Source organism: Zootermopsis nevadensis, unplaced genomic scaffold, assembly GCF_977971745.1.
Source record: "Zootermopsis nevadensis isolate Lab colony 2312 unplaced genomic scaffold, Znev_1.0 Znev_ptg000024l, whole genome shotgun sequence".
Lineage (NCBI taxonomy): Eukaryota > Metazoa > Arthropoda > Insecta > Blattodea > Termopsidae > Zootermopsis > Zootermopsis nevadensis.
Window position 1 is genome coordinate 7,089,962 of NW_028259156.1, and position 22,642 is coordinate 7,112,603.

At 39.6% G+C, this 22,642-nt stretch overlaps 1 protein-coding gene across 2 annotated transcripts in view; it reads right to left on the bottom strand.

The window, feature by feature from the left end:
• Positions 1 to 22,383, bottom strand: part of LOC147872771 (uncharacterized) — a 113,142-nt gene extending 90,759 nt beyond the window's left edge. Inside the window, exon 1 of one of the 2 annotated variants that reach the window (XM_087354775.1) lies at positions 22,261 to 22,383. Coding sequence is in view for 1 of the 2 variants with exons in the window: in XM_087354771.1 (XP_087210897.1) it covers positions 5,492 to 5,495 (4 nt within the window). In the remaining variant the exon portion in view is untranslated. Of the gene's footprint in view, positions 1 to 5,491; positions 6,667 to 22,260 lie in introns of those variants that run through there. The other variant, XM_087354771.1, reaches the window with a different exon arrangement.
• Between the last annotated feature and the right edge of the window lie 259 nt (positions 22,384 to 22,642).

Below are 22,642 nucleotides of genomic sequence, written 5' to 3' on the forward strand. Positions count from 1 at the left end.
TTACATTTTATAAGTCATTCTGACATAAGTTTTTCTTGGTTATCCATAACATTTCAAACAGTTCAAATCGTACCAGAGGATGACATTTACACGTAAAATGAAAGACAGTTGTAAACCTGATTCAAATGTCTCAGGATAAATAAAGCTCAGTGGCGAACTGTTCGTGAACACTCCCTGGTAAAATCACGGCTAACCGTGGCTCCCCTATGACGAGTTTAAGATCCCACACACTCCGTAATAGAGAATAAGCGAAACAGAATAAGAAGGAAGATGAGAAGTGGATAAAGAGAAAGTGAAAATAGAATGGAAATAAGATTACAAAGTCATAACAACGATGATATTCTTAGTGATGAGAATATTATACATCGTCAGTCACTTGTCAAGTAGCTTTAGAAGCTGATATGGATCATTTTGCTTTTAGACAGATCGTAACACCCAACTGCGACAAATATTTATCACGGAGCGAGCGGCTTAATCACCCCGTGACCACTGGCGACCTGTAGCAAAAGCCAACACACGGGACCACCGGTCCACAACCGGTTCCAAAATACATTTCCCGGAGACGAGGACGAGCGTGTTTTTAAGCTGTAGGAGAACCCGGACGGAGTTCACGGACGGGATCTCCTACAACTTCAGTACCCTGAGGATGAAGATGGTTCTCAAAACGCTGGTAGTTTCTCCATTAAACCGTCTTACATGGCTGGTAGCCCGAGAAGAATTCATTCTATGACAGACGATATTCGGACTGAACGAATACAGCATTTAAAATGCGTTGGCTGCGATGTGAAATGAAAAGGACCAAGATATAACTCAGAGGGTTAAAAAACGTCTGGTCATTTGAGGCACATTTCGAAGAACACTAAAGGGTGGAGACAAAATAGACAGATAAGATTTTATTACGTTATAGTCTTCCCTGCCTTAATGCAAATTACAAGCACAGAAATAAGCAAATTTCAAACAGCAGAAATGCGTTTTCTAAGGTCAGTCTAAGGACGTACAAGACAAAAACGTTTCACAAATGAACACGATAGAAATTAATTGGGAAACAGCCAGTAGCATATAAAATAATGCAATACAGAAAAAATTAAATTATACATAAAAGAAAAAATTCCCTGAACACCGGTCAAAGGGACGTCACTCTCAAGGGCGCTCCTGGAAACGATGGAAGGCAAACGAGAGACTGGAACAGACGACGTCATAATCCATAGAAGAAGAAGAAGAAGTACACATACAGCGGATGCAACTGTAACTCAAATGAGTACCACGCCAGACAGACAAATGAGGGAGTACAAATACATCTCGGCACTACATTTATTTAAGTTGGTGGCCTCACGCCTCGGCTGCTTTACCCCCGAGGAAACGAATCCGGTACCTACTACAGTCCACGACTGTAATCTTGAGACTTGCGGGGTGTGGAAGTGGGGTGAAGGAGGGAAGATGGCGTCTGCCTTTAACGCTTCGGACTTCCCGCATTCCTTGCAAGTCTCAAGATTACAGTCGTGGACTGTAGACACGAGGCCGGGTAAACCCTAGATCTGATGTGAACGTCGCAACGAAGAGGTAAATCTTGGCGTGCCATTTATTTACAAATATTCGGATAAGAGTTGCCAACACATCGCACAGAGAACACCACAGATGATAGGGCACGGGCGGACAACATGATTACCCCACGAGGCGCTGGTCATTTGTTTTAGTCAAAAATAACTTGGTACAAAGAACACGTGTAGACAGACAATCGAACGGAATTTGACTCCCTGGAAGAGATGGACCCCCACGACTTAGAGACGAGTTATGAGTTTGAATCCATCAGTCACTGGGACACACCCACGACAAACTTTCAAATTTCTCTCAGTCTGTAGTTTGACAACTAATAATCGTACGTAATCCAAGAGATGGATCAACCCACCCACTTCTGGACTAACAATTTTACTTACAGCTTAGCACCTTGTACCCAAGTCGCTTTCATGTAAACAAATTTAAATTTACTTCCACAGTAAATCAGATTACAAAGCGTGCCAACCCCACCAATAAAATGCTAAGATTCAAAATTTTCACGAATATAGGGAATAAATGCGTAATTCATTAATGCATTGTTCAGTTCTAACTCAAAGCGCGTAAGTTGATGCTTCAGTGCACTTATTTCCAACTTCTACCAAAATTATACTGGCGTCGCGATTTAATGATCACCCTGGGCCCGTCTGCATATGGCGTACCTAGCCTCTGCGTTCAAGTCTAAACGCAGAGCCATGGCCTCGTGAGCTTATAATGGTCAGAACACACATCAGCAGACTAACAACGGAAAAATATGTCAGGTGATTCACTGCCAAGCAACGCGCCTGGCAAACACATGATTGTCGACCAATGGCGTTTCGAGGCGGTCAGCTCTGACGCTAATTGGGTCACAAAATATTCTATTCATTGTCTTCGGTAAAAGAACCTATACAAATTTGATTCTCGGGGATGTAATAACGAGTGGACTTGTAGAAGTGACCTGAAGATAGACTGTGTACAAACTAATCACACGTCTTTACTACCCAGAAGAACATCGACATAAAAACCTGTTCTCTCTGGGTTAGCCCTTCAATAAACTGGATAATTATAACTACGATTAACTCTTCTCTTTTAATAATCAAATATTAAACTCACATACAACTGTTCACGCTACTTGATACTTACTCGTATTTATACTGGCAAAAATTCGCACCTTTAGAGCCTAGTTCCTGTCGAATTTTATAACAAAAACTACCAAGGCTTCACTTTTTACTGTTTTTGGCCAGGGGCCAGGTTCGTGTTAACCGTGTTAACCCGGCTAACACTTTCAAAAAAAAGGCCTGCCTTAATTTTATGGTTCAGTAATAGGTGTTCCGTACATTGGAACAGATATAAAATGAATCATTAGCCAGCTCCAGCCAGCCAGGAGTTGTTAACCAGATATTTGAGGCTAACACTCGTCGGGAATAGTTTATGCAGTAGCACTGAACGACGAAAGTAGACAGATTAATTTTTTATTGCCTTTTTCATAATGTTAGCCGGGCTAACACTGCTAACACGGTTAATTTCTCCGCCCATGTAAAAATAATTTTAAAACTTCACAAAATCAACACAAACGTAGTCTAAACTTAGTGTTGACCTTGACTTTTTTATTTCCATTTTTTGTCTAAATAACTGAAGCATTTGCTGTCGTGTTCAAGAACATCTTATTCTCTGATATAAAACTGTTGTTATAACTGTCCGATCTAAATGAAATCTCAAATGGCTCGGCAATTTTTCGTAAAATTATCCAATGCCAAATTTAATTAAAATCGGTTTTTCCATTCTCGAGCCGTTCCATGTGTGGGGACAAGAGAGAAGGGTTGAGCGATTTTAAATTTTTTACCTCGGGGCTGCGAAAGCTCCTAGAGACCTCTGGTCAAAATCGGGGGCTCGCAATTGCACGGCGATAGAAAGATAGCTAAAGAAGGCTGTGGGATGTATAAATCTACAATCTGTGGTGCATTTAACACCTCTGTCAGCACTTCAGATTTTTTGCGTCGAATGATAATATGATTCATAAATAATGAATAAAACTGAAATATAATTGTGATACGTAGAAGTTATACAGAATACTGAAAAAACGGACAACGAAAACAGAGGGTGTCATCAAAACACAAATATGAGAAATAAATACAAGCAACCGTAAATGAAAGTATGTTAAAAGCCTTGGAGGTACTCTAAAGCAGTGGTATTCAACTTGGGGTACGCGAAGATATCTTAGGAGGTACGTAAAATTTAAAATATATATATATTATTTTATAATAAACACTGAATAATCAGTAATGTAATTCATTTAATTTATTTTATATGTAGATTGTAATCTATGTATAACTTGAATTATACACCAACAACTTTGGGGGTACAAAGTTGAAGAGAAATTATATCTGGGGGTACGCGAACAAAAAAGGTTGAATACCACTGATCTAAAGCAGTGAAGAAACAGCGTTAAGATAGAATGCAAAAGAACAAGGCGCCTTTCTGACATAAATCAACATTGACACCAATAAAGTTTCCAGAACGGCAAAGGGCGCGTTTAAAAACTACGTGTATTCCAATACTTCAGGGTCTAGGATCAAACACGACGGACTGTCGCCTGTCAAATGTTTAAACACATGGGATTCGAGAACCATGGCAACTGTCGAAACAAAAGACGTACATATGGAATAAGTAACAGTCAGAATATTTTCCTGTTGATCGACGCGCTTTCTAAACGTAAAGTATCCGATGTTGTGTCCGCTTCAGTATCTGCAAGAAGTCCACGAAATGCTCTCCGTGTTCTGCCAGATGCGTCACAGATAGGACGAAAAATTGTCAAACTTCGAAGGAACTGAAAACCGGTTTCAGAGCGAGGACAGATGGGTAGTCGAAGCACACAAACATTAAATCTTTACAAGGCGCTGGGTTAACGAATAATTAACTGAGTTCATGAGTAAGTGATTCACAGTGGGTTACAGTGTCCGCGCGGTCTGGAACCGTAGGTTCGAATCCCACTCAAGGCATAGATGTTTCTGTGTTGTGCTGTCCTGTACAGACAGAGGTCTTGCGACGGGTTTAAAAATCGTCCAAGAATCCTACCAAATGTTTAAATATATTTTAAAAAAACCTCTCCTATTTGTTAATGCCAAGATCCTGCAGGAATGAACAGCCAAGATTTAAGTGGTAATTAAATGAGTTAATGAGTGGGATTGATTTCTATGGTAACAGAGTAAGTTAGTGAGGGAATTATGCAGAGTAGCATAATCAAGTATTCCATTTGAAAAGAACTTGAATTTTTATTGAATAGTTTTTTAATTTACAGAAATAAATTAGAGGCTTGTGAAATTAATATAAACCCAAGAGCGTACAGAAATTATTGAAGCGTCACTAACAATTAATCGCTAAATTTCATTGAAGCAGAGATAATTTATCAGAAATTTTAACACCCCACGGCAGCAACAAGCTGGTGCAAAAATTACAGCCAAGAGATCATTAAAATCGTCACGAATACTCCAGCGTTTTCCTACAGGTGATTAATTACGTGTCTTTCTGTATAATGAACTAAAATGGGAGAGAACGTATGGTAGACCTAATGAGTAAATAGAGAGGGTGAGTTAGCGAATTTCCAAGCAGTTGGATTTATGGCATAAAGAGCAGATGATTTGCTGAGTGGGTTCTGTAACTTCGGATTCGTTAATGGAAAGGAATTTATTGACCTGACTGAGTAATATAAACTTTTCGAGGAAGACAAGTAGTTCGTTTACATGCCTCTAATAAACATTCACATGAACGCAATGAAGAAGGTTATTATACTTTCGAATTTATAATTATGGACACGGTCAACTTCATTGCATAATAGTGTATTTCTAGATGATTCCATAAAATGTTTCCACCAGTTTGTTAAAACCTTCTTTACATACCTGAGACACAAAAAGACACTGATATTCTCACAACATATTACTTAGCAATCGTATATACTTACTCATCAGATGACGTGCCGCTTCGTTTTATGTAGTAGTTGAGGAGCCCAGTTCTATAGGAAAGTGAACACCGGAGCGAATTGTTACACGAGTTCTGCTTCCCGTCCACAGCATGACGTCACAACGCAAAGTTCTTACTCTTTGAAGCACTTTTCTGGACAAATTGATGGAGTTGTCACTCATCCCTATGCGAGTCCTGAACCTCGCCTACAGGCTGTTCAAAAATTAACTACTGGACATGAGTCGTTTGTATTCTAAACACTAACCAACTAACGAACTAGATGGTTTAGGGAACTCGAAGGTTCATCACAGAACTAACCAAAGCCCTCCACCGGTCCCTGTCCTGGGCTAGCAAAATCCGATCGCCTTCAACTCTTATCTTCCATACAATTTTACAACTTTTGCATTAGCATGGTCATTCATATAGACTTTCAGTTTCTTTCAAGAATCTGACTTGCATGAGAGACGACAAGCTGACCGAATGGTGTATCGGGAAGGATGTGGGAGGATAGATGATATATAACTAATTCTGATGACGAAGCCCCGTTAAATATTGTATACTTTTAAGGTGATCTGCGTTAAAGTTGTCGTTTTCTGGATTGTTGCGTTGTGTGATCTTTGGATTGTACCCAAGGTTTCGGAAGAGTATGCTGCCTGCTTTACCAGGGCTTAAAACATTGTTTTCGAACCCAAGACCACACGGCGCAACAACCCAGAAGATCATTATCGTTATCCCGTTAAATTAATAATTAATTAAAAACTAACGTTCCACTTTGCTCACGCAAAAAGCCATGTTACCGAACTTTGTGGTCGAGTGATTCACACTTGCGAGATACAGGATTCAAATCTCGGCTCTGAGACCGGTGGTTTTCCTCAGTCCTTCCAGGAAAATATCAAAATAGTACCTTAAATTAGGCAACGACCGCTTCCTTTTACATCCCTTCCAATTCACTATCATCCTATCATTCGACGCTATACAGTCTGAGCTGCTGATAAGCGTCGTTAAATAAACCACAAATAAATAAATAACAATCCATGTTCAGTAATCACTAAGCAGAGTTAAATGTTCACGCATTATAGACCTCAGCACTCACGGGCAAGCAAACTGTTTTTAACACTTCTGATTTGACAGAAACTACCGCTACGTGGCACTACTGCTACGTCTCACACAACACAAAGGATAGGTAGTCAGTGCATCTGCTGGCTAACGCGCTGTTACAGTAAACATGCACCCACCCCAAGTCCGTGCAAACAGACAGAATTTAAGTAGTATCTATAGCATTTATCATTGTTTATGTAATAAATATCAACCAATACGACGCTCAAAACGGTTACCGCTGCAAAACATAATATAACTGATATATTATTCTTTGATAAAAACGGAACAGTAACATAAAATTATACCGGATGGGGGACTAGGTTAAGCAGCAGTAACAGCACTTCCCCTTATAAGGGTTTCTTTAGCTAGATGCCGAGCAGCACAATACACTTCGGTAAAAAAACCTATCTACTGCTGCTCCGCTCTGGTGGACATCCGACGAGTTATAATTATGACATGCCCGACAATGGGTCCTGAACAGAAACACAGACACCATCGTGCTTTTCTTGCTTGCGAGAGTTACCATGGAAACTGTGATACAGGGCTTGACCTCACTATACTTGTGCGGAATTAATACGCTAAAACAAACGTCGATCTGGTCGGAATATACATTTACTTACTCAGAGCCATCTGTATGATTTTAGCAACGACGTTATTAGACGTAAATTAAAATGTAAATGGCACGAGTATCTTTCAAATGACTTTAAGCAAATTGTTTTTAGAGTTCTTTGTGTGTACTGACAGACAGACAAACGGGCAAATTGATTTTAGCAGACACTCCTTAAGGATGGGAACACACCGAAAAAGGGTTCATATGACCATAAATGCTATATATGTCTTTGTAACCTGTAACAGTGCCCTATACATAATATATTTAAAATAATATAGAGTGAACAAACCAACAACTATTAACACTATAATGGACACTATTGCCATACGCGTTTCGACCTCAAGAGGTCATCATCAGTAGCATCAGGGAAATTAATACATTTAGTCAAATGGTTTGAGCAAATTTCATAATTAAAATAAAAGGTAATTGACAAGATGACTGCACTAGATGCTGTTATTCACAGGCGTAAAACTCGCACTTAGCTGTTCATTTCGTTGTACGGTGGAGTTCACAGGTACAGCCACCGTACATAATAGAACAATTGACTATCATAATATTCCTATCCGTTGCTGTAGTTTGCCTTCACCGCGAGAAACTTAATACATTGAGGATTATCTATTGACCTCAACATTACACTCCAGGGTTAACGATCTTGATATAGTCTCGTTACCAACAGGCATCTACGATCACGTTGTGAAGGAACACAAAATCAGATTCCCACAGTTTATGCATTATTAACATAAGTTGCGTAAAGCAGAAGTCATGTTTGTAAGGCTGTTTATCACCCAAAACAGTTTAATGGCTTTCGATAGGATTTCGTATTGCAAGTCTTGCACAGAACATTATCAAACGATTTCATTAATTACGTTTTTCTCATCTGTCCGATATGAATGAAGTTTACACGAAACTCTAATCGAACTTCTTAATGTTCAACAAACGACTCAATGTAAAAATGGCACGTAAATATAATAAGCCATAAATATAATTAAAACTAACAATATATATAATTTTGTAGGAGTTAATGTTTCCATGGATGTGAATTTTAAAATGGCTATCTTCTATCTATAAGTTTTACTGTAAATATTTTAAAATATTATATTAAAAGGGGTCATTTTCGTATAGACTGAATGTAACTTAATATTCTGGTACAATGGTGCGTTCTACACTCCGATATAATATTTATTGAAAAGTCCCATTTCCGAATTAGACATCTTTTATTTTCCTGATTTAGTGACGTGGCGTCATATGTCTGCTACGTCTCCTCCTTAACGCTCGGAGTTTGGCATTAAATAACAAAGCTTCTGAAATTTCGTACCAAGCACTTAAAATGCCATCCTCGAGCTACAACGCAGCACCGAGCACGTACTCAGACGGCCTTCTTCAACACGGTGCCATCAGAACTGCTACGTCCTTGAGCGGAGTAGAATGAGCGAAAGGTTTAAGTGTTTCTACAGACAAAAATCTATCCAGTGTAGTGTTACCAACGATCACCATGAGTAAAACAAACATAAAAGACAGAGATGCGGAGTATGGGTGTTGTAAATTAAAATAGGGTCGGGACTCGAATTTTTGCCACTGTTAAAAGTGAAATGCATCGTCAAAAGTTTATCTCACTTTGCCGTGTGTGTCATTTGGTAACGCCATATTCTTTGTCTATGGCCTTTTCTGGTCGGCGTCGCTCCGACCGAAGACGGACAATAACGAAAGTTTGGCGCCGAATTTGAAATTTCAGGAGATGAAGACGGCTGTAACTCGGTTAGGAGGCTTTTCCTGACCCACATCCATTTGAATTTTTTCATTACCTTACTGTGCAGAACCCATTTTTACATTCGCCTCAAACATTCAAGTTGTGTATGCCTTGTATTTTAAACCGTGTATTCGCTTTGTACTTGTAAATTTTACTAATATAAAAACTGTCAGAACCAACAATGTATACAAAGTCGCGAATAATGTATTTGAAATATGTTAGCAGTCTAAACTGCAACAGGTTAGGCCTAGAAGACTCCACTGTTATCTTATTTCTATTTCGCAATTCTGAAAAAATTGTTGAAAATTCAATCCGATAAGAAAACGTGAAGAAATTCGTGTGGCAAAATTAGCTGCTATTAATGATATATTCATACATGTAATATCTAGAATGGCAACTTCTGACGTGCCGGAAATTAAAAGATCAGATACACGCGACGTAGACTTCAACTTTTCGTGTTAATCTGTTTTTTTAAAAGTACATAGACGTGTTCCTGACAACTCGCTACATGATACCAAGCACTCTTCTTGTCAAGCACCGATCTCGATACTTATAAATGAAATGAACAGAGCAAATTATCCATCGGATTACAGAGTTAAATGTTCCGTTGTTGTAAATGAGGGCGAACGTGGGTTGAGGATTTTTTTTAGAATAAAGCTGAGGAGATTGTGTTGATCTCAGACAGAAAAAGTAACAGGATAATTGAGAATATTACATTATAAGAGGCTTCATAATATATACTGTACACCTAAAATTGTTAAGTTGATGAAGGTTAGATGGACATGACATCGAAACATGTAGCACACACGAGGAAGTACGTAATTTGTACGAATTCTAGATTATAAATTCTTGGGAAAGGACAGCCTGAGAGTCCTAGATTCATACTGACAAGTACTACATGTAGAAAATCAGATTTGTGATGTAATTTACGTTTATTTGTAAACATTTGAGGTTCTCGTGGTGGTGAAGATTTCGATGTTGTTCTTCTTAGTTGTAACGCAATACAGACTCGATGCTTTAGTAACAACCTTCGAGTCTGCAAGGCGTCACAACCTAAAATAATATCTTATATTGAATTAACATGTATCGGGAAACAGTGTTTTAGAGCAGATCATTTTGAAATGAAATTTCAAATTCTCCTAAAAAGTTTTTAAGAATAACAAAGAGTTCAGTAATTTCGTTTCACATAACTTATAAATAAATTACTTGTTGACAATAGTTGTTTCTTTCAGAATGTCAGGAGATTTAACATTGAAACACAACGGATCAAACTGAACCAAGCAACAGGCCTTAAGAAGCAGTTAAGTGTTTACTTCTGTAAGAATGTCCTTGAACGTGTTCCTCAACCTTTTAAGATCAATTTGTTACTTTCATCACACTCCAAAATAAATAGCGGTAAGATATATTAGTGAGTTATCTTTATTTGTAAAGCAGATATATTTTCCGAACGCACCAACCGAATTTTAAGTCTAATTTCGGTAATAAGATAAATAGGTTAAGACGTAGAGCTAGTCGATAGTCCAAATATAATTTAATTTTAAAATAAAAAAACACCAGAGGTCGATTTTGACATAGTTAAAGTGAATATGGAAATCCTCTGCAAACGAGAATAAAACCGATGAAGATGAAAACCTCAAATCCTACACGAGAATAAAAACACAGCTCCCACCCAAAAAGTAGAAGAATGAGAAAGGCGAAGTTAGTGTTCGTGATTGTAATTCTGCCCTTCAGTTATCGCTGTGTTCATGGCCACAGTTTTATTGCAACAAGTAGACCAATATGATCCCTATCTCCCCTACATGACAAAATTATTCAAACTGCTTTAGCCTCCGTCTTGCCTAATCTGTTCTAGCGGTCGAACTTGTGTTTCTTGTCGTTGGTGGTGTCAGCCCTGAATTTCGAAAACTGAGGGACCATCAAGTACGTACTTTGAGCGCCAGGCAGCGTTCTATTAAACTGAAAACTACGTCATACATCGCGTTCGGCCCACTTCCGCTGGTGGGAGCAGACAAGTTAGCAGCGTCAAAAGTGACTCAAACGTTGCTTCATTTGCGTGTGGAGTCTGTGAATTTGGTAGATTCTCAGGTTACATAGATCACACAACAAAAAGTATATTTTGGTTAGGTAAGAGTTTGGAGAAAACATCGTAGTGCTTCGTTCGGGGTTGTCGCATGGCCTTATGATGCTCTATCAGATTCTTTACACAGATTGTCACGAACCAATCAAAAGTTAACTGGAGGCGAAGCCTTGTGCAGGCGCAAGATATCATCCCTTGCTAGGTTAAATAATTCCTGCGACAATTAGATATACAGAAATAAAATAATTGAATATTTTCAAGTAAAGATAAAAGAACCAATCAACTTCTTTTTCTGTCACATTTCCGCTTGCTGTTATCACCCTGAGGATGGTGGCATTAAATTCATTTGAAACGTCGGTCAATATAAAGTGTATTACATTATTCAACTCGCGCAACCTTGACATATGTGATTGATTGTAATATTGGCATATCGCTAAGCCACTGATTGAAAATCAAGGTACGTTGTAACGTATAAAGAGGAGATAATGTTCGTTATAAGGAAGTTTATTCAAACGCTGTAACGGGTTTCCGCTATACGACTATAATAGACTACGTTCCTTTCGATAAAGAGGTCGCCGAAGGAAGTGATCTGGAAGCCGATTCGCTTTAACGAGAACATTCTGGCAGCCAAGCATTAATACTACGAACGAAGCTATTATCCGTTTTGACACCTTAATGCTTCTTGGTAATTGTATTTCCAAGATTGGGATGCAGGTGGCATCACAATCAGCGTTCCTCGAGTCTCATCGCGGACCTCTGAGAACACTTGCTTTAGGACAGCCTCGGCCGAAGTGCGAATCCCTGACAACTGGCCTCCATCCCCGTGATTTTTTTTTTTAGATTTAATAGCGTGAGTCAGTGCGTCCGTTGGCAACCCTTCAGCAACGGTCACTCACGAGCCCGTATCAATACCAATATTTAGGAGTAACACAGTGTCTCCATATTCAAGGCTGAACAATAATTTGTATTCACGACTTAATCAGTACGACTCTTGGTAAAACAACAACTTTCGTGACCGGAAAATTTCACGTGTGTAATTTACTAATTAGAACTACAGTAATAAAACATGGCAGAAATACTTTGCTTTGAGAGGAAAATATCTTCCAAACAAACCATTAAGACCGAAACGGATATATAAAATATTGATACACAACATCTTTTAGAAATGCTGAATGGGTTGAACTGGTTGAGGTTCGTATCACACGCAAATTAGCAGCAGCTAAGCGCTTTCGAGACACACTATAAAACAAACGACAGTCGTTAAAGTATCGATGAGTCACACTGACCTTTCGACGAGCGGTCAAATAGGAAATGAAAAATCTAATGAAACATCAAACAGAACGCTTCATATTACGTTCCTTTATCTGTCAACAGAGAGTGCTCGAATCGCAGTGTAAGTGGACAGGGGTACAAAGACTGAAGGGGAACAGCTGTAGCTGTAGCGCGCACCTCCACCCGTTCTACCTGGCCGTTCCGTGCACCGACCAGGCCGTGCCGAGCGCAACTATCCTCAGCACTAGTGAGCTCAGTAAGTAATCTGGTCCCTACCTTGCATATAATGGAGGTATATGTGGACGCATTCTTAGCTCAGACACTAGATCGAGGCCGAGCGATTAGCAGCACACTCCGGCCGCTTTAGTTCCGAGGAAATAACACCAGTAGCGACACTGGTAACAAAAAAAAACATTGATATGCAGTGTCGGACACTGCCGCAGTTATTTTCGTGAAAACGTCAATCGTGTATAGTATATTAAAATTAAACAAAATTTTTGTCTTCAAATTCACAGCCTCGTATCTTTTTGAGTTTTTGAGATACACACTGGGAGCCCAGGTTGAGTTGTAACATATACACTCCTCTTCAAAACAACACTTTCATCTAATAAACAAAACAAAAGAAAAATTCAAAATTTCATCTATCGAACTATACCTTTCTATTACATATGAAGAACAAATTCATAAATGTTCTTTATATTCTTTTTTCTTAACGAAAATATTAGTTAATAATTAATAGTTTAACTTAGGGATATTGTAAATATAATCATTTTTATAAATGATTATTTCTTAATTGGTACACATCCATACTTGACCCAGGCTCGTCAGATGCCGCCTGAGTTGTCAGAGCTCGCTTACGTTGCCTATATTCGCGGCGGTACTGCGCGTTGGTTTTGGGTCCGGGCCCGGCGTTTTCGGTGTCCTTCTCTTTGGAATTTTGTGCTCTACGCATTCGTGCCCGATTTTGGTAATTTTGGCTGTACTTTGCCCTCATATATCGCGACATTTTAAGAAAATCGGTAAATTTTCAAACTTTTTCAAATTCACAGCCTCGTATCTTTTTGAGTTTTTGAGATACACACTTGGAGGCCAGGATGAGTTGTAACATATACACTCCTCTTCAAAACAACACTTGGTTCACTCGGATCGGATAATTAGTCTCTGAGATATGATCCAGTTTATGGACACGTGTCGAATCCGGAAAGTCGAATATTGTGGGTTCACTTTGCGCGTGCGCAGTTCGCGACGTTCGGCCGCCACGAATGTCGGAACGATACTGGCGCAAACGTTCATCCTTCCTCTTTAAAACGAGACTAAGATGGCGGCGCTATGTCTATTTTTAGCCGAGTTATTGAAGTTTGAAATTACTTCGACAGAAACTGTCGCTCATTTGGGCGCGATTGCCTCCCCACACCCGGCATCGATTTTAAAGACGTTTTCTCGTCAAAACGTAGGAGAGTCTATAGTGGCGCCTGTGGTGGGAATTGGTGGCTTCTGCGTTCGGCTGAAGTCATGATTCTCGTAGTCCGTTTTGTTTTGGTGGCCTCAGACTCCGTCATCATCTGTCCATCCGAGTGTAAAATAAAATTTTGTGACGTAATTCATGAGTTTTGATTAAAACCTGCCGATTTACTGGCCTTTAACAATAGTTATTCAAAAGTTTCACCTACAGACAAAATTTAATCTGCCTCCTTATATGACTTCTGTAAAATTCAGAAGGCCTACAATCGGGTTATAAAGTTGTGAAACAAATCATTGTTTCCAACACAAAGACCACTGCATCGTTATCAAAATGCTTAACACACAATTTTCTTTACGTGACTGTTTTATTTAATCAAGACTATTTTGCAGGTATTTCAAGAGGGTTAACAGCATCTTTGTCACCCCTGACATCTCAAGATGAACATTACGTCTGTTGTCTTGTCCTTACATGAAATTTCTGTCGTAAAAAGAAAGAAAATAGTATAAGGAGCGAAGGTCAGTGCTTTGAGAAGCAACTACTGACATTTTTGTGACAGCAGACAGAGCGGGCCCTAGGGACGTCGGCCGATGATCTGATTTCGCAGGCGACGGTCGGACTGTTGGCCGGATTCAATTCCCCCACATCCGACCGCGTGAGCTACCTCAGCGGAGAAGCAACACAATTCGTCAGATTCTCTAAACAAGCAGAGACCGGCTGCCTTCGTCAGTGACTCCAACCAAACACTGATCATTCATTCGAGCATACGCGTTACATTTATCCCGAGTCATCTCATTCATGCGAAGAGTTAGTTCAACCGGTAATTCGTGTTTCGCTGAGTGTATTTCTGATTTATTCAGGTCTTTCCATATGTGTGACAAGACACTTTTGTACCTACAACAGTCTCTAAAATTCCATTACACTATTCAAAACTGAGCGGTTTCTGAGGAAACCGACATAGTAAATCCAATTTTAAACTTTTTTTGGAAAATCCTTAAAAACCATCCCAACATCTGAAATTCATTTTTTACAATTCAATTTCAAATGAATGCATTTACATGTATTGCAACGCAGAAATACAGCTACAGTTGTGTGTGGTTTACTTATACAAAATATAAGACAACAATATATAAATGTTTTTATTTTAAAAGTACAGCAGCGTAGACAGAAAAAAAACGAAAATTTCACCACTCATATTCCTCTAGACCAGTGGTAATCAGCCTTTTTTGTTCGCGTACCCCCAGATATAATTTCTCTTCAATTTTGTACCCCCAAAGTTGTTGGTGTATAATTCAAGTTATACGTAGTATATAATCTACATCTAAAATAAATTAAATAAATTACATTACTGATTATTCAGTGTTTGTCATAAAATAATATGTTTTTTTTTAAATTTCACGTACCCCATAAGATGTTTTCGCGTACCCCCGGGGGTAAGCATACCCCAGGTTGAATACCACTGCTCTAGACCAGCGATACATAAGCGTGGTTGTTTGCGAGCCAGCATTTAAAAATTCTTCTGCCTGACGACCCACAGTTTTTCAATTAGGGACAAATTAAATATATTTTTTTGTTAATACACCAGTGTTATATTTTATTTATTGTTGTGTGAATAAAAGTGCATTTACAAATACAAAAATAAACTTAAAAATTCGTTGGTAACATTTACTTGACTAAATCATTAGCAATGCAAAAAATTATGCTTTGAATTTCGCAACGCGAACCATGAAAACGTTCTCGCGACCCAACATTTAGGAACCCCTGCCATTCACTAATAGGTTTTTTGTCGCATGGTATTATCTACATATGCGTGCAGGTTTAACGTAAAAGATGACAATACTAACTACAAAAAACTTTTTGAAATAAAGTCTTTTTTCATAGAAACTCCAAAATAAACCTAATTTCCAAATCGGCGCTGTTTCAGCACTATTTCAGTTGATATAGGTTCATGAACTAATCACAAAATAATTACTAAAAGTACTTGCCACTAATCTGATGCATTTTATACTTCCCAGGATTTAAGGGTTTGTAAATTAACTCATATTATTTTTACCTGCCAGGAACAAATTTTACTGTTCAGCTCACAACGTGATCCGTCCACTCTATATAAGCTTAATATACTTTTAAAACCTATCCCTGCGCTGAACAACGCTAGTTTTGTCCCCACAATACAATTTAAAATATATTCATAGAAGGGGTATTAATTCATCTCTCCCGTTGCATGCTGACATATGAAATTTTATTAAAATTCGTCAATGAGCGGCTATAATATTGACGTCCAAGTACTGTTAAAATTGCATATGGATATTTGATTAAATGTCAGATAGGTCTGTGGAATTGTTAAATAACGTTCCGATTACTTTGAAAACAAAACAGATACATTGCAGAGTAAAAATTAAATACTGATTTGAGCTAATTTGGATTGTTATAGAAATCCAGTATTATTCTACAAGTGCCACGAATCAGCCAGCCAAGAAGCTAAAATTCCCTAGCTTAGACCATTCGCATAGGTGGAATTGGTAAACAGTGCCTTGTAAATTATAACTGGATATTTTTGTCTTGGCTGAAGGCCTTGACATGCTCAGACCACGGGCTGATGTTACTTGTGCGAGGATGACCCCCATTAGGTAACTCGCCCTCCTACTAAAAGAACTTTAGGTCGATGGGTGTCTATGAGTTAAACCCAGAATGGTTGACTGAAAACCCCTACGGCTTCAGGAAGAATCATTCTGGCTTTTCGCCTCAACCACTGGGACAGGTGGGACCTCCTTCTTTCGAATTATACACTGACATTTGTATTACAACTGAGGAAAAGCATGGACACTTCAGTGAGGGTAGAAACAGTGCAATTTTTCACGGCCACTCTTTATATAACCCACCAGAACATGTAGTATCTCTTGTCGACTGCCAATTCCTTCACAGGCAAAGGGGTCGGTCTATTCTACTCGCAGTTCCCGGTAATTGGAACAACGGAGTTTAAAACGCACCCACTCGTGACTGGGGGAAGGGTAAAAAGAATTTTAAAGACAAAGTTAAATTCATCTTCACAAATGAAATTGTTTGACGTTGAAAGCTTCTACGAGTAAATTAATACTACTTTCTCCGTACCGGGTAAGAGAGGTTCATTAAGGCTCGCCTGAAGCAAACCTGCTTCTTGTGACGTATGGGAGATTGACCTCAGTCCCAGGCCACGGGTGACGGCGACACCGCGCAGCCTACGATAACAGTTTAAAAACTTACGCGAAATGTAACCATTTTAAAATATTAAAACAAGAAAAAATGCCAGTGTTCTGGAGGCATGGGCCTTGATCACTCGGATACTGGGATCGTGGGTTCGAATCCCGCTCAAGGTATGGATGGTTGCTAGTCTGCGTCTTTCTCTGTTGTGCTGTCCTGTCCTGGCCTTGCGATGGGCTGATCATTCATCCAAGGCTTCCTAGCAATGTTTAAAAAGATTAAGAAATCTCCCGTGTATGAGGCGGCAAAAGGTCCTTCAATGACGGTATAGTTACTGGTGATGAAAAACGACGAATAGCTAACAAACAACTGGCTCGCCTTCCGTGACTGTGTCCGTTTGTGTTCTTATACAGTGCGTTCAATGACTGTCACTTGCCGGCCTCCAGCTAGAACTGCATGACTCACCACCAATAATATAACAATATTTTATCATTTCCGGGAGCCGGGCAGCATTCAACTTTATCAGTTTCTCTCAGTAACGGATCAGCGTAAAACTCCGTAAGAAATTCATGACACCGGAAGACTAAACCAAGAACTTTTGTCTCAAATTCCCGTCTGTAACGAAACGAATAAGGAGATCGTTCAGAAGCAAAAATATTGCGGGAATGCATGATCCGAAATTTTATAATATCCTGACAAGTATGGTGTACTCCATGGAAACACTACTATGCATTGACAGAAGGTTTCGCCCTTTCACGAACACATTTAGTGAAATTATAAACATTGCAGACAGTTTCATGCAGACGGAATTCTGACCACACCCCACTACATTTCTCCCTTCAGATCCCCTGGCTTCCAACACATCCTGCACACCACGGGTAATACGATCCGTAGTTCCGTAGTATGTGCCTGTCGTCGGGAACAGGCTACCTTAAAACATCTTCCACCATTCTGTTTTATTCTGCCAAATAAATACGAGTACTGAAATGACGGACCGGGTAAGGTCATATGAGGTCTAAGAACGTCTTTCGCTGACATATTAATTTTTAATTCAGAAACAGAATTTAAAAAACTACGAACGCTGACATCAACAATAGGTAGAGATCAGTGTTGTCCAAATATCGGTCCGTGGGACGCATCAGGCCCAATACGACTTGTAAATAGAACCGTGAAATTAATTGTTAATTCGTTACTATTTACTACGTTCATTTATTTTCTTTACTACGAAGGGTCTGAAATGAAAATTCGATTCATGTCTCGTTTGTTGTTTTACGTACAATTGGCACAAATGCTATTGGCTTTTAAAAGCACTAATGTAAAATTTAAGTTTTTCCAGGTAGACGTTGTGTCAAATACAAGATGCTCCATAAATTAACGCTATAATAATATGTGCAGACTTCAATAACATTCATATATAAGCATATGCTGTGGTACTTTCTCATTTCTAGATAAGTATTGTTAAAGATAACGAAAACTGGGTATTAGTTACCAAAAATAGTTCCAGGAGTTGGGCCCTTGGGTTCAACACGGCCCCTTAAACTAGTCTTCGCAGTATGGTACTTACTGTCAGACGCAGTCCCGCATAACAGACATTATACACTCTTAGTCTAAAACGTCAGTCTTTAATTCACACTACAGCAAGTGTTCGAATAGGTGACCTTCTGCGTTCCAGCGTACCTTCTTTCCCTTAACCCGATGCCTAAATCTGTGCCTCCAGTTCTGAACATGACTGTACTCCACTTCAATGACTTACAAACCAGTAACTGGCTCTTAGTCGGTTGATGCACAACATACACTGGGCCAGCGATATTTTTTCCCCGTAGCAAGCGCTTTAAAGAAGAAAAGTTAAAACTTTGGCATACTTCACAAGTCTTCTCTTCTGTGAAAATGGCTGACTTTTGGGTTGTAACGCCGTGCGTCTTGGTAAAAGTTTACCGACGTTTCAAAAGTACTTGTCCTTATAGTAAAGGCAATGAGTAGCTTGTGAAGCTGGAAGATAGTGGAAGCAGTAAGTACCTCTGAAATGTTGGTAACATTTTACCATACTACACCTAGTTACAGCCCAGAACAGAGCCATCTTCATTCTCGCCGCGGTGAGAACCTCAAATCCTACTTCTCTTACGTCTTCAGAGACTGGGTGCCCCTGCAAGACATCCAGTAGCCTACACGCAGTACGGAGTTGTCGGAGAAGTTGCCACTCAATCACGGCGACAGACTCGTCATACAAGAGAAAGCTGAATGCTAGTGGACATGAGAAAACTGCATAACGCAGGGCTACATAATTTTTACTCTCTAATAATATATATTACACTAAGAAGTCAGTAGGGCAATTCATGATGAAATCCATAGAAGATTAAATTCAGAGAATGATTGCTATTATTCAGTCCAAAATGTTTTGTTCCAACTCCTAATATAATTACAAAGACTAAAGTACTCAAAAGTGTAATTTTGGCATCAAGAACACTAAATTCTTTGACTGTGTCAATCGTCTGTGTTTTTAAAAAGAACACTGCCTTTCTGAAGCTGCATCTACTTACTTCATTAGTTTATAAAGTGGGGAAGGGCACTAACTCAGTTGGGTCAGATGGAGAGTTCCTCTGTCACTGGCCCCTTCATAATTGATTTGTAATTTTGCAAGTTGTGCTGTATGGGTGTGGAACTTGGTCTCTCACTTTGAGGAAAATTGATTGAGGGCCTTTCAGAACAGTTCTTTGAGGAAAATATTTGGGCCTAAATGGAAGGGGAATGTATCACACAGAGAATTGCACAATGAAGAGCTTCATGGCCTATAAGATTAAGAATTAGTTGGATCTATACTACCTCTCCCCCAAGTGCCTACATAGCGTGTAGCGGGATAACTTTACTTTACTTGCCAGTCATTACAGTAGTTATTGCATCCTGCTTAAATTATCTTCATTGCCAGAGCACAGATCCTTGTCAGGAAGTAAACCTTTTTTAAATGCGTCTGATCATGGATTGTAGTTCCATGTTCAGGATTATGACAGCTGGGTTCCCTCTGGAAGGCTGCCATGCAAATACATCATTCATTCTACAAATATTAAACATATTGTTCTGAACATATTTCTGCTGAACTGCTTTGTAATTTTGAAAGTAAGACTGTGAAGTGACATGGTTACTTCAAAGTTGCTGCTAACCACCCCACAGGAGAAACAACATTATAAAAATTTGATTTCTGTTCCTGTAGGGGTAATATATCCACAAACTAAAATTACTTCTTGCCTTTTATGCAGAGTCTGAATGAGCCTCAAGCAGTGTTGATCAACACCTGAATTTCCAAACCTACACAGTAATACTTAATACTTTCCTTACATGCATTTGTCATTTCCCTGAGTTTTCCTACTAACTGATTCTGATTCTGCCTCAGATAATTCGTTGATGCGATAATTGTTCCTGTGCCCAAGCGTTATCTTCACGCTTCGTCCTGCTTGATCCTCGGTGGTCAGGGGATAGCAGACTAGGTGGCCCCAGAAACAGACTGGCTGCAGAGAGGGCGGGAACTTCGCCCCGTAGTCCACACAAAACCAGGATCACGATTGACTATGGCCGCCAGATAGGGAGTGTTTCGAATACGCATTCGCATACAGCCGACAAGGGGTGATCCTCCGACTTGCGGGTTGGGCGTGGGGCTAACATTTCCTGACCGTGAGAATAATAAATTGTTCCGACGTTTTGTGCGTGTCCTCTGACTGGGACGGAATATTAGCAACTTACCAATTTGCTGGACTAAGCGTAATCAAAGATAAAAGACAAATGACTTTTTCTTATGCTCATTTGCTCTTTAACGTGATGCATGCAATATAAGCATATGTCTATGTTCGCTAATATGTTACCTGAGAATTGTATTCTTCATACATGCTCACAGTTTACATGTGCATTATTTTTTTATTTAGCCACAAGATGACTTTAGTTCTGTTGGGAACACGTGATTTAATGCTCTATTACTCAACGTTAACTTCTGGGTCGAAGTATAATTTGAGAAAGTGGTCAGAGGAGCAGCAAGGAACGAAAATCGAACTGTGGCACCAGCTGCAGAGACAATCAGCAGAAGACAGGAGCTCGCCACTGAACTACTACCTGCGATGAAAATATTAGTTTTAATAATTCAGTGTAGCAGTGTGCATTCTGCTACCTGGTAATCAGTTTATTGGTAAATTCTTTCTTTCTGTGTAGTTACAGGATTCCCTCACCAAAATGTCTTTATTCCTTCTGAGGATTCTGACCTGCGAATGTTGTGTTGTTGTCAGTTGTGGTTTGGCTGTTTATAGAGAATTTGCGATTCGATCCGTCCGTCTCTGTGAATCCGCTGTTCGTTGAAGTGATTTGTTTTAATTGTCTGCATATCAAGAACGAATTAATGTTTCAGCTGCTTTCGATCTGGGGTAAGTAATTGTTTGCTTTGAATTGAATTGATAAGAAGATGTTAACAGGGAAGTGAGATGAGTTTATCCAAATAAAATTATTCTTAACTTACTGGGAAATACAATTACTAAAACAGGGATCAGAATAAACTTCCAAGTTGACAAGGCGAAAAATTTCGTTCTCTAGGAGTAGTAATTTATTTGTCGCGAAATTAACTGTACTGCGAAATATTAAGTAGAGCCGAAAACGCCTGTGATGGACGTTGTCGAATATTTATTTTTGTGCTTTTGTTCAGTATATTAAGTTTTTTAATGAAGATATATTAATTGTTTGCTTACCATAAGTTTAGTTTGGCGACAGACTCCGCTCCAGGTGATGAAGTTATTTGCTTATTTAATTAACAGTGCTGCCAGTACAACCTTTAACAATGTCTCAATGTGACACGTGACCCAGTCATAAGTCCCTATCAGTTGTTTAGCTTAGCCGGAATTCAAGTAACTTCGTTGATGTGGCCGGCGTGTGTTGCTGCTAGCATTTGAATTCTTAAAAATGACATACAATCCCTCAAGATAACATAGACAATTAAAGTAAAGTAAAGCTGCCCCACTATACGCCATGTAGCTTGGGGGGGGGGGAGTGGAGGTATAGCTCCTACTCATTCTTGACCTCAGCACTAGATGGGGGTGAGTGGTCAGCATCACGCCCCGGCCGGCTTTACCCCCGCGAAAGGACCACGGTACCCATTGGATACGAAGCGGGGTGGGCCCCAGAGCCGGTCTGGACGCAGAGGCTAGAGGAAAAATCCTCTGCCCCCGTCGGGGATCGAACCCCGGTCGCCCAGTCCGTAGCCGGCCACTGTACCGACTGAGCTACGCCGGCTCTAACACAGACAATTACAAATGCAAAATGAAATAATAATATTAATAATAAGTAGGAATCTCTTGTCTTACCAATTGTGAAGAGCAGGAGACCTCCATGTCCCAGGCAGCAAAATTTGAATAAAGAATTAAACGGAAAGATTGCAGGAAAGGTTTTCACTGAATATAAAAGAATCTTGTTTTAGAAACACTTTATCCACCACCTGTTCACAGCACCGTTCGTTGCAGACTGACGAAAGCCAACCAAAAAGCTAACTGAGGGCGGAGTCCTGCGCAAGCGCAAGCATCGACCCTACCAATACAATGCTGACGTCATGTATGACGCAACAGTTAGTAAAGAGCGTGCAATTCGGTTCATTCAGGCGTGCATAAGAAAAGAGAAATGAACCTTATGGCACGCCAGCCGAGATTGTTGCACGTGTTCGATGTTCAGCAGGCCAACCGAGGCCGTCCC